The sequence below is a fragment of the Antrostomus carolinensis genome, unplaced genomic scaffold (genome assembly GCF_000700745.2).
Source record: "Antrostomus carolinensis isolate BGI_N321 unplaced genomic scaffold, ASM70074v2 scaffold22246, whole genome shotgun sequence".
Classification (NCBI taxonomy): domain Eukaryota; kingdom Metazoa; phylum Chordata; class Aves; order Caprimulgiformes; family Caprimulgidae; genus Antrostomus; species Antrostomus carolinensis.
The window spans coordinates 41,021-53,277 of NW_010324263.1; the positions used below are offsets into that span (position 1 = coordinate 41,021).

The 12,257-nt window shown below is 46.5% G+C and overlaps 1 protein-coding gene across 1 annotated transcript in view; it reads right to left on the reverse strand.

Annotated features, from left to right (window-relative positions):
* PLEKHD1 (pleckstrin homology and coiled-coil domain containing D1) overlaps nt 1-10,052 on the reverse strand; it is a 25,777-nt gene extending 15,725 nt beyond the window's left edge. Inside the window, 4 exon segments of the mRNA XM_010170898.2 lie at nt 2,778-2,854; nt 3,366-3,455; nt 4,377-4,470; nt 9,970-10,052. Of these exon segments, the coding sequence (XP_010169200.2) occupies nt 2,778-2,854; nt 3,366-3,455; nt 4,377-4,470; nt 9,970-10,052 (344 nt within the window).
* Nucleotides 10,053-12,257: the final 2,205 nt, after the last annotated feature.

Below are 12,257 nucleotides of genomic sequence, written 5' to 3' on the forward strand. Positions count from 1 at the left end.
AAGGCTCTATAGTATCTCCATTTGCTCCACAACTCAAACACTGTCTGTTCCGGTCCTTTTACAGCACTGGGAACATCTCTCTAGCTTTGCCTGCATTTTACCTTTCTTGGGAGAATCTACAACCAATTTTTGGAGACACTTAGCACTTCATGGTCCACAGAACATATGTACTGTGATACCTGTTTTTTTCCCCATTACCCACCAACCCTACTTTTAACCAGTGCAGGGAATGCTGCTATGGCTGTAGAGAGTGTACCTGTGCCACTCTCCCCAGCTAGCACCGGCAAAAGCCTCTCTAGGTGGGAAGAGAGCCTGGCTGGCTGGGAGTAAGGGCTTTGTGCATTTCCAAAAAGCTTTCAAGATCTGGCAAGCATGCTAAGTCCAAGACACCACCCTTTAGAAGGTTGGAGAGACCGTCAGCTCCCCTCCACATTGAATAAATGGATTCCCTATTAAACCAGGAGGCTTGGAAACGAGTAAAGAGCTGGAGGCATCACTGAGCAGACTGTGGTGGAGGAGGTAATAAACAGTTGTGCAGGCACACACACCACCCAGCCCCAGATGGAAAGAGGCAGCAGACACAACTGAAACACAGGAGAGAGGATAGAGGATGTTTCCCATCCTGGGTTCATTTTTCGCTCTTTTTCCCCATTTAACAAAATCTCAGTCTACGGAGTTGGGGAGGTTTTTTGAGGGTGTTGGTTTTAAATGAAGACTGTAGGAGGATCACAATAAACTAAGTGCTGCAGTGCCACCAGCAGTACAATTTCTGTCTAGGAACAACAGGGCACTAAAACAGGCTGCCTAGAAGATTTAATCTCCGTCCTTTTAGCTTTCCTGTTCATCACAGATCCATTTACTGGTCCATGCCGTGACTTTCTGGCTACTGCTTAGCTCCAAACCTGACCTTGTGAACATAAATCACATAATCTGTGTTTTTCCTCCCATGCAGGCTACCATCAGCACCAATTAGGCTGGCACAGAGGAGCTGCATCACTCTCCTCTGATGTAAGAATGAAGCATCAGGGGAGAAGGGAGGGAAGAGGTGTCTCCAGCAGATTTTCAGCTAGTTGCAGGTAGCCTGCTTTATGATAGCAGCCACTATCTAGCTCCTGTTTTAAACACTAGTGCTGGAATGTTGAAGCAAGGGCTAGAGAAGAGGTTGGCCCTGTGAAATAAGCAGCCACACAAGGCTTGCTTGTGCGAACCCCTCCTGAGCTGTGCAGCCATGCTCCTTCCCTCCCATACACACCTGAAAGATTAATTTGGCCTCCCAAATTATTGCCCTTGGCAATAGTTAAGTCTAACATTGGTGAAGGAAAGTGCAGACTTGTGTTATCAAAAACCCCTTAATTACCCAAGAGCTAAATCTAGGTCCCTCCTCCTCTGCAATGGCCAAGCTTGCTTATGCTGGGCCAGTGACAGACCTCTGCCCTCGGTCTTGTATCCCATTGGAGATCATGGTCCCACCAAGCTTTAATGGACAGCTTTGTGTTGTAGTTCATACAGTACCACAGAGGCAACAGCTTGCTCCAGCACCAAAGCCAGCCTCACCACAGCAGTGCAGAGCCTGGCTTGGGCTGATCCCCCTTAACGCTGTGTTCCCCATTAATCACAATGAACATTTTCAGCTTCATAGTGTTGGAATTAACAGAGATACTTCCTTTACCATACCCACATGCATGCACACACTGGTATTACAAGTTAAACTTGCCTGAGAGAACAACTTCTCTCCCTAGAAGAGACCACATGCACACATTGTAATGCAGCCAGGAAGGGCAGAGCAAAGTGCTCATTGCTACAAGCCTCATAGCTGAATAGTAGGCTCTGCTCTACAGACCCTGGAAGTTTCTACCTGGCTTGGGCAACTCAGATCCCTGGTTAAATGTTACCTCTTCCTGCATCTGCTGAGATTTAGGAAGAATCTGCTGTGGTTTTGCAGGACAGCTGCTCATTGTACTGTCAGGCTCCTGGGTGCTGAGGGATTGCAGAGCTGGTGGACAGCAAACTGCAGATCTCTCCAGCATTCTCAGCAGACTATAAACTCATTATTGTAAACATACAGCAATCAAGCCCTGGTAGGTGGGCTGGAAATGCTTTGCTAACACCTCCTCCCCTGGGATGTAGCCTTCCTCTGCACTTCAGGATTAAACTGTCTTGAGAGGCCGAATCCTGCTGCAGTGCCCAAAGATCTGGGCAAAACAGCTGCACATCCCCTGGTCACACAATCACTTCAGGGCTCTTAATGACACCTTAGCATGACCCATACTGCCCAGGAGAACAGGGATGGGCTGCTGAGGTCCCTGTTCACTGGCCAGGCACAGAGCCACATGGACACTGCTCACCTGCTTTGTGCCTTGTTCTGCTCTTTCCTTGTATACCTGTAGTGTAGGGAGGTTTTCTGACCCCCAACTTTGTCAAGCCCGCAGACCTTGCTTCCCACACAAAGTGGACCCAGAGATCTCCCGTTCAGTCCTAGGTCCCACCTCCCTGAGGCTAGAGAGAGGGACAGAAAATGCCACTCACTGTATCAGCATTTGACAGTTGACAGGCTTGGGTTGCTAGCAAAAAGTCACACTGCACACCAAGGCGGGAAGTGTCAGTTTTAGGGCATTCTCATTTAGGGAAAGGATGGGGCCAGGAGGCAAGCGAAGATCTCTCTAGTCTTGGGGAGATTGTCTGCCTCCCCATAGTCCTTCTAGTCAGCCTTCTTCCTCTTTATCCTTTACACATCTACAGAGGAGATCAAAGAGAAAAAGGAATAGAAAGAAGCTTACACTTTTCCAGACTCCTGTAGCATCTCCAGCCACTGAGCCTGCTCAAACTCTGATTCGGCTGCTAGAACAATGTTACCCTGGAAGAGGGGAGGGGAGGGGAAAAAAACCTGGATTAGAAAGGCTGGAGCCTTACACACCTCTGTCCACTCATGGCTAGCACAGCTATGGTGGGGGGAGAGCCCACCACAGGCTTCCACCTCTACAGGAAACATAGCATAGGAGCAAATATGACCCAGGCCAACCACACATTAGAAAGAGATGCACGAGCTAAGCAATCATGGTAGGAATAAAATGATAGGGCAACATGAGCTCTAGGGCTCCTGAATATGTGTCTATTGGTCTGCTGGTATCATAAGACCTGCTGTCAGAAAGAGCAAGTTTCCTTGTGGGTTGTCAAAGCAGGAGCATCAGTAAAGCCTTGAGGGGACTTGGGATGCTAAGCCACCCTCTCTCTCAGGACAGTGTGCCCAGAGAGGGCAGGCATACCTTGGTGAGGTAGAAAAGACTGCCAATCCAGTTCTGCTCATCAGCAATAAAACGTTTTGTGGTGTTTGGGGTTGTTTTTGAGAAGAAAAGAACTCTACTTACATGGAAGTCTTCATGAGAGATCTTTATGGCATAAGGCATGCTGGGCTCTTCTTTGGGCTCCACGATGCAGCCTCCCAGGGGTATGACACCCTGGGGACAAACCAGAGTGCTCCAATCAGTCAGCAAAATCAAGTACAAATATTAACTAACCAGGAGCTGAACTTTTACCCTTGGTCACTTGTGGGCCCTTGCCCTGCCTTGGCTATCCCGGGAGGGCCAATACACACGGTTCCTGAAAAGCAGAGTGACCCCTAGCAGTACCAGGAGACCTCCAAGTGGTATCTGAAAGGGAGTAAAGATGGGCTCTCCTGCATTCGCCTTGGAGGGAAGCCTGCTAGCTAGGACATCGAAGTGGGAGCTCTTTTATCAAGCAGTAGTTGATCTCCCAACAGGGGCAGACGTTGCAGAATCACAGTATGGCGGCATGAGAGAGGCTGAGCATCCACTACCGTCACAACCAGCAGGTCAACATCTGCTATGTGGGGACAGATGGGTGGTCTGCTGCCCCTAACCAGGTTGGGTGAAACCAAGAACTTTGCAAGCACATGTGCTTCACCAGCTTCCAGTGACTACAGAGGAAAAAAAGCAGTCTCAAAGCACAAAGCTGCCCCATGAGAGCTCAAGGTAGCAGAGCTATAGGGGCTGCTGGCACATGGGTCAGCAGGGACTGGCTGCGACCGCCTACACATGTGAGTACAAGTTCAGAACAAGCAACAACCAAAGCTGTTAGCCCCACCACTGGCTTTGCCAACAGTATTCTCAACCACAAGATTAGCTGATTAGGAGATCATGCAATCCAGAGAATACATCTACTATCAGGTAAAAAAAAGTAATGAACCTGCTGAATCATTAAAGAGACTGAAGAGGTATTGACATGAGCCTTGCCTTTTTGAGGCTTCGCTGGATCTGTGAAGTTTGTGAGTTACCTCTTCTTCACTTGCTTGGCCCGAGTGGGGGAAGGGGGGAAGCTATAAACAGAATAACCCCCTCTCCCACTCAAACACTGCTCACCTTGGGGTGGATATTGAAGTATTTATTACTTTCAAAACTCTTCTTCTCACTCTCAGCATAGTAGAGCAGGAAACTTTCCTTAATGATGAAGAACCTTTAAGACAGAGAAAGGAGATAAATTCTGTGAGAACAGAGGTCGTGGTTGACAGCACAATAAAATCTCTGCCTGACTAAAGCTGCTTTCTGAGTAGAAGAGTTGACTATTCCCATCCAAGCCTAAGGTAAGGTGCCTCACTTCTGCTCGCAGCCGAGAGCTAGTGCTGAACACTAAGTGCCAAGTTGAAGTGCTTTGTGCTTGCAGTTTACCACAGCCCAGTAGCAACACGCACCAGTGTTGAAGGCAACCATAGCACCATTTACTCACAGGGGAGTGGGACAGCAGCCTGTGTCCCAGGCAGGAGCACAGCCAAAGCCTTTGGCATCTTGACATGTGCACACTCTATCTGGCCCATGTGTTGGATTCAACCTATTGGAAGACAGCTGCTCCTGTTTTTTAAGGGTCCGTCTCACATGGGATAACAGCAACTAAAAGCTTATTTTTGCTACCTGCTCCCTGCCACCCTCTTTCCTCCCATTTTGACATAAGCCAGAAGGGAAGTGTTTCCTTTGTAACACTGAGTTATATGGCAGGGAGAGTCACAGGCTGGCATCCCCAAGCAACTCTTGAGGCAAAAGATTGGCCACAAGAGCACTCAGGAACAGAAACAAATTTTAGAGATATTTTTAAGCAGAGCTCCTAGCAAAGTCTCCTGTCATTGACCTTTGCAAATACAAAGGAAATTGATTTTTTTTTTCCTCATGCGTGTCACATTAAAATGTGCCTTGTTCTGCTCAGTTAGCCTTAGGTATGCTCTGATGAACACTGTATAGTAGCCACAGATTATCACAGCTTCTGTAATCCAAGCCTCTAATTTACTGGAGCATGTCCTCAAAATTGTGATTAAAGGACTGCCACTTTTAGCTTATTTGGATGTTCAAAATGCCCCTGGGAGAGTCCCTCTTCTCTTCAAAATCTGAGATTGCATCTACCCTGCAGGCAGTGGTACAGGGTACAGATATATGACTTAGCTTAAATTCAGTCTGAATTTCTGCAGCACTCAAAAATGCTGAAGAGCAGCTGAAAAAATAGGGACACGTTTAGTGGGGAGGTTTAAAAAGAGTAAGTGACAAAGCAAATCCATCGCACTTTTCTGTACATATTTTCTGATACGAGAAAAGAGGGACTTGGAAAGAAAGTGAAAGGCAATAAGCTGAAGATTAATAAGGAATGCCTTTTCATACCGCACAAAACACCGCTGTGTAAATCACTTTCACGTGGTCCCGAGGACAAGAGCTCATGAGGAATCTGGAAAGGATAAGGCATTTATGTGAACAATGAGAACATCCCCAGGGAACCCTCCTGCTTCTGGGCAGAAAGCCTCCACTGAGAAGTCTCAGGAAGAGCCTTCTCCAGGCAGCACTTTCCAGTTGTGCAGCCTGGGGATTCCTGCACCTTCCTCCAAAGCCACTGTCAGCGATGGGCTATGGGACGAGAGCTCTGATGCACAAGAGCAATTCTAATACCTCTACGTGTCCATCCCACCCCAGTCCTCTCCTGAAGCAGAGGGTCTGTCAGATGGAGCCAAGTGCTGCCTCCAGTAGACAAGCACAGCAATTTGGTACCAGTTTAGTTCCTAAAGCTAAAGAAAGAAGTCGAAGCTGGTGGAGAATTATCATGATGTTAATAATATATATCAGTATAATATAGTATTAATAATAATCATCATTATTATACCCAGGGGAAAGCTTTACCACTTCCACCAGCTCCTATCTCTTTCTCTTCTGCTGTGACTCTGACAACATAGATGAAATTGCCACATGCTACAGAAACACAAGCCATGGACTCACAGAGGGACTGAAAAACACACAACAAAGCTAAACATCTGAATGCCTGCAGCAAGCTTGAGCTCTGGACGTACTGTGTGCCTGCTCCAAAACATTTAAAAGTGACAGTCATTGAATATCTGCTTATTTACATCGAGAAATCTTTAAAATGCACAAACACCAGCAGCAATTATTGTTCTCCTTGCCCACTCATCTGTACTTGTTCATGTTGACATCAGAGGTGGGGAAAAGCAGCCAGCTTGCTTCCTCAGCAGGACACTGTCTTCTCATACTGTAGGAATATCACAGTTGACTGCCTAGCCTCGCCTCGTGTTCCTGACCACAGCCTGGCAAAATCTCTCTAAGCAGAAAAGCATGACTCAGTGTAAAAATCACTCTTCTGCACTGAGCTCCTTTAGCTGGTAGAGGACCAAAAAGGTGCTCATTCACAGCGCAGCCTGTCCAGCAAGTTATCTGAGCAGGAGCAATTACTATTCACCCTCCAGCCAGCAGACCCATCTCCCCCCCGGACCAGTCTTGTGTCCCAGCTAACATCCCCTCAGCTGGGAAAGCAGTGCCTGACCCTGTGGTAGCTGTCCATACTCTCTTGGTATGATTATAAGAGGTACCCAAGATGGACAGGGAGATGGTCTGTCTGTGGGGCACAACTTGCTTTCCCTGTGATGAGAACCACAGCCTAAAAATCTGCCAGAATCACAGATCAGGGACCAGAGGAGTTTCCTCATGAGGGCAGGCAGGAATGGGAAGGAGTGTCCCAGAAAAAGTGGGGGGCTGGACCACTCGCACAACTTCAAGACACTGGTGAACAAAGCCCACTGAGATGCATTAGGCCCATCTCTGTGGGACACATTCCCACTAGAGCGGCTTCATCAAGGTCTCACCTCTGTCTGAAACAAGGATTGGTATTTTCTGACCTATTTGCACTAATGGCAAAGGCAGCCATGACCCCTGCAGCAGGCTCAGAGCTGACCCTGGCCAAGGCAGATATCAGACCTCCACAGAGCAGACAGGGCTTGTTCCTGGTTTCTCCTGTCCACGTAATTTATGTGAGCAGCAGCCTTCTGCCTTCCTGCTTCATTTTCCCTCCCATCTCTTGTCATTAACTCTATGACAAAGTTTTCATATGAGCAGTTACATCTTCACTATGCATCTCCAATGCCTAATTCAAAAAGGACTTGATTTTTTAGAGGTTTACGTTACCCCATCTGCACAATAAATGTGGAAATAACATATTTAAAGAAAAAAATGACCCTGCCTGGCCAACAGACTCTGCTCAGTACAGTGGATCAGAGAGTAAATCAGGTACTGTTGGGCACAAATAAAAAAACAAGGAATAAAAAACAACACACCATGTGAAATGGAAAAAGTCTATTCATTGCTTTTAACAGTGTTTTCAGACTGAACATCCTCAAGAAACATTTGCAAGATAGGTAAACATACTGATCTTTAACCATATGTGATTTTTAATCTAAATGTTAATCCACAGTTAAAGCCAGGCTTTAATTTATTACATTTTGTCTGCTCAGTACTCCTGATAAGCAGTGGAAAACAAAACAAATAAACAATCAAACAAAACAAACCCAACCCAGAACAAAGCATGGCACAGCTCTTTGAGAATTGATGTGTCTGGCAGATTAATGAACTTTTAGATCCCTGACCTCAAAGATGTGGAGAGAATCTGTGGGGATTTGGAATGAAAATACACAAAATAGGAGTTAAACAAACAAACAAACAAAAAAAACCCAACAAAACCCCACAGCAAATAATGAAGGAAAACCATTGGAAATCTGGCTAGCTGACAGACATCATATATGTATGCTCAGATCATATTCCCTCATCTATCCTTACCCAGAAGGCAACATCTAAGTAACTAAGATAACCACTTTAACTTTGACTTTCTGGACAAACTCTCCATGCAACGATGCAAGGATAATTGATGTAGCATGACAGAAAGAGGGATGAAGTGAAGGAGTAGAGGAGAAACAGCTGCAAGACTTGAGAGCAATACAAGGACTGAAGCAGCAGCCAGATGAACAGGAGCAGGAAGGGCAAAGATGGCCAAGGGAGAATGAGGACATCCAGTCAGGACTGGGACTAATGGGCCAGAGACAATTAACATGCACCTGAATTATAGAATCATAGAATTGTTTAGGTTGGAAAAGACCCTTAAGATCATTAAGTCTAACTGTAAGCCTAACACTGCCAAGCCTACCACTATCCATGTCCCTAAGCACCACATCTGCATGGCTTTTAAATAGCTCCCGGGATGGTGACTCCACCACTTCCCTGGGCAGCCTCTTCCAGTGCTTGACAACACTTCTGGTGAATAAACTAGGCACAGATGTGCCAGCAGAAGAAAAGGGAGGGCCATAAAGACAGGGAAAGATTTTTAATAAAAGCAAGAAACTGAAAAAGAAGATATTAAAAAACAGAGCAGCATTCAAAAAGCCTGTAGAGCAGCAGCGAAGGTGGGAGGTGAGAAGACCTGGTACAATCATGCACACTCCCTGAGCAGCACAAGTAATACAAGAGCCATTCACACATGGCCAATTCCTTTGGGTCACCCATCCCCTGTTGCTACATGAAAGAAACCACTGAAACAGCAGTGTAATTACACTGGAACAGTGGAGGAACAGTAACAATCCCAGCGACATGGATGTAAAGCCACAGATGTGATCCACCAGGATTAGACAAAACAGCTCCATACTGGGCAGAGATACCTGATCTCTGGGGATAAAGTGCTTTCTTTGCGTCACAGAGGGCTAACAACATTAATTAGCTAATCTGTAAAAGTTTTTGAAGTGACAATGGCCTATGTTAATTATTTACATTATAAGAATAGGCTGCCCAGAGAGGTTGTGGAGTCTCCTTCTCTGGAGATGTTCAAAACCCGCCTGGACACTTTCCTGTGCAACCTGCTGTAGGGAACCTGCTTTGGCAGGGGGGTTGGACTGGATGATCTCCTGAGGTCCCTTCCAACCCCACCATTCTGGGATTCGGTGACTGCAGCAGTCTCACTTCTCCTTCCCTCCAATAGTGGTTTTCTGGGCACCAGTCCAGGAGCACAGGCACAGCAAATCCCAGTTACTACATCAGCCCAGTTCTCTCTCCCTGGGGACAGCTCAGGGAAACAACAGGCAGAAGATCTTTATCAGTGTGTCAGCTCAGTGAGTACCTGTCCCTCACTCTTCCTCTCCAGACAGCCCTGGGCTTTCCTGCCTGCCTCCTGCTGCTGGGCTTTCCTACCTGCCTGGCAGCTGGAGCAGGCAGCGGGAAGAGATGGACACTTCCCAACAGCAACCAGCCAAGTAGGAAGCTTGCAAGGACAAGAGGGAAACACACAGTCTGCTTGACTCACAGTCCCACTGCCTCTTCCCACGCTGCACGCAGGCATGCACGCACACCGCTCTGCAGCAGGAACCGCGCTGCGTGTTTTCCAGCCTTTTTAGAGCAGAAAACAGCCTTACACAATTATCCTTTCCCTCTGTCCTGTGACCACATCCAGTGACTGTTGGTAGCAACTCTGCTGGACAACAAGGTGATGTGCATGCTTTGCAGTGCCAAAGAGAAGATAAAATTTCTCTCTTAAGTGTGCTGTGTTTCCCTCCTTCCAGCAGCAACCTGGCATCTTTGATGAATTTACTCATAGGTACAAATATATTTTGTGTTCTGTTCTTTACTCTTTTCAACTCCTCATGTTCCTCCTTGCCTTCTGATTCCAGCTGACCATTGAGCAGATGACCTCCTGGAACTATCCCCCTTGGCCCCGACAGTCAGTTTAGAGCCTGACATTTCTATGTGGGGCCAGGATTATTCGCAGTAGAGGAGGACGTGTCAGCTCCTTCCTACAAAGCTACAGTGCCCCGTTCATGCCACATCCAGGGCAGGTATCTACCTTGTATGTGTTGTTTCCAGACTCCATGCCAGGCTGATGCTTTTACCAGAACAAGCTTTTTAGTAAGAAAGAGGCTAAACTGCTTGTTAATTGGAAGGAAAAATGGGGTGCAGCTTGGTGGGAAGAGGAGGACCACAAGTCAAGGGCTGAGAATATGACTTTCCAAAGCCACTCCAAGAGTGACCCAAACTTAGACTGGTCAAAAGCACAAGTAATCTCAGAAGATGGTTGCATCTCTCTTGGAAGGATATTACTTTACAAGGAAAGAAAATTCACATTAGCCAAGGAATAGAACTTCTCTTGGAGAGGTAGGAGCTAGGATGCTACTAATGGCATTTCAAAATAAAGCTCTGAAAAGCACTATGCTCAGGCATCAGCCCAGACAGGTAAACACAGCTTCGTTGGTCCAGTGCCCCCAGCATCCAGCTCACCCTCAGGGTCACTACCGGAGGCAGCACACAAATGCTAAGCCTGCAGGACAGACCATTGTGTGGGCAAGGGAAAGGACCAAAAGTGCTCCAGACAACTGCCTCATGTCAAGCCATTCTGTCCTCACAGGTGCTATCGGAGCCAGCTCTGCTATCCCTCCTTGTTTTCCTGCATAACCTCTACTGCAGCAAAATCCCTAACCTGGGATTTCAATCACTGAAGCACTGGACACCATGCCCAGACTTTTTACCTTGATCCATTATCCAGTCAGCCTCCATCCTTCCCTTAAACACTTGTTTTTCTTCTCAGTATCTCCAGCAGCACTGTTGTTACAGCCAAATTAATGGGATCAAGCCACTAAGTATCATGCATCTCTTAAAAGCCATGCAGACCCATCTGTACAGCTGATGGCCTGATGTGAGCAATCCTTCCGTTACATGCTGCTTTATCTCCCGTAGCTTGGAAAGACTTTCCTCAGGCTAGGGAGTACTCTTGCCCAGTGCAAAATTACTTCACAGCAAAGGTACTACCTGTCAATACCAAATAGCTAAAAAGTAGTAGTCTAAGATTTCAGGACAAAATCTACACTGCTCAGAGATCACATCCTCAACTGTATCTAGCAATAGTATTTTCTTTTCCTTTAACTTAACTAGAATGAGCGCTCCTTTTCATAAAATGAGGCACTTGACCAGCTGTGTCTTGCTGCACATGGCGGGGTAGCTGGGGGAAATGGACGAATTGCTCCTTATCTCCCCATAGTGACTGACATATAATAATATGAAAGATTTTTTTACACCAAAGCAAATCTCTCTTGTGATTAAAAAAATCTTATGTTTCCTCCTGTTCCAGTTTTTTTCACTCCAGAAACCCCTTCCTTCCAGACCCTACATGTTCCCTGTGTTCATCTCCCACTGACGTGTCTCTGGTACCCCAGGACCCTCAGCTGCTGTGCTTACAGCTACTTTCCACATCACCCCTGTCCTACAGTCACCTCCCCACCTCTTCCCATCTGCTAGCACTGAAATATTTACCACTTGCTGAAGATGGGGGTGACATCTAGGAATAGAGCAGTAATAAATAAATAATGACAGAGAGAGCAGAGATGGGCCATTTGCCTGCCAGAAATTTTGATTAGGAAGAAGAAAGCCTTTTAAAAGTGTCTCTTCCATGGCAAATTACCTTCCCCTCTGTTATTCTGTCCACTTATTTTCTGTAACACAGTCACACTGGTTTCCAGACATAATTCATTTAAATATCATGTTTTTGGGAGCTGAATAGGAAGCATCAGCACAAATTCCCTCCTGGGTGAAAAAAAGGCCACTGTTTTCAGGGTGGACAGGAGGGAAGTAGAAAATAAAACCTGCAGGGAGGTCAAAGGTGGCTACAAACACAAGACTGCTTCCCAAGCAACATTTAACTGGTTCTCAGGTTTTGTTTTTTTATTTGATGTGTTGTGTCTACACTGCAGACCGCAGCAAAAAGATACCCACAAAAGGGTAAGTACCAGAGGTAGCAGCAGACATTGCTCATGTGCAGGTTAATGTATTCTTCTGGAAAGTCTCAAGACACACTGTGCTACAAAGGCTGCAAAACTGCCCCCTAGATCCAGAGGTAACTCAGGCTTCCTGTGCTGCCTTTTCTTAATGCATTGGGTTTGTGTGGCAAGGTTTTGG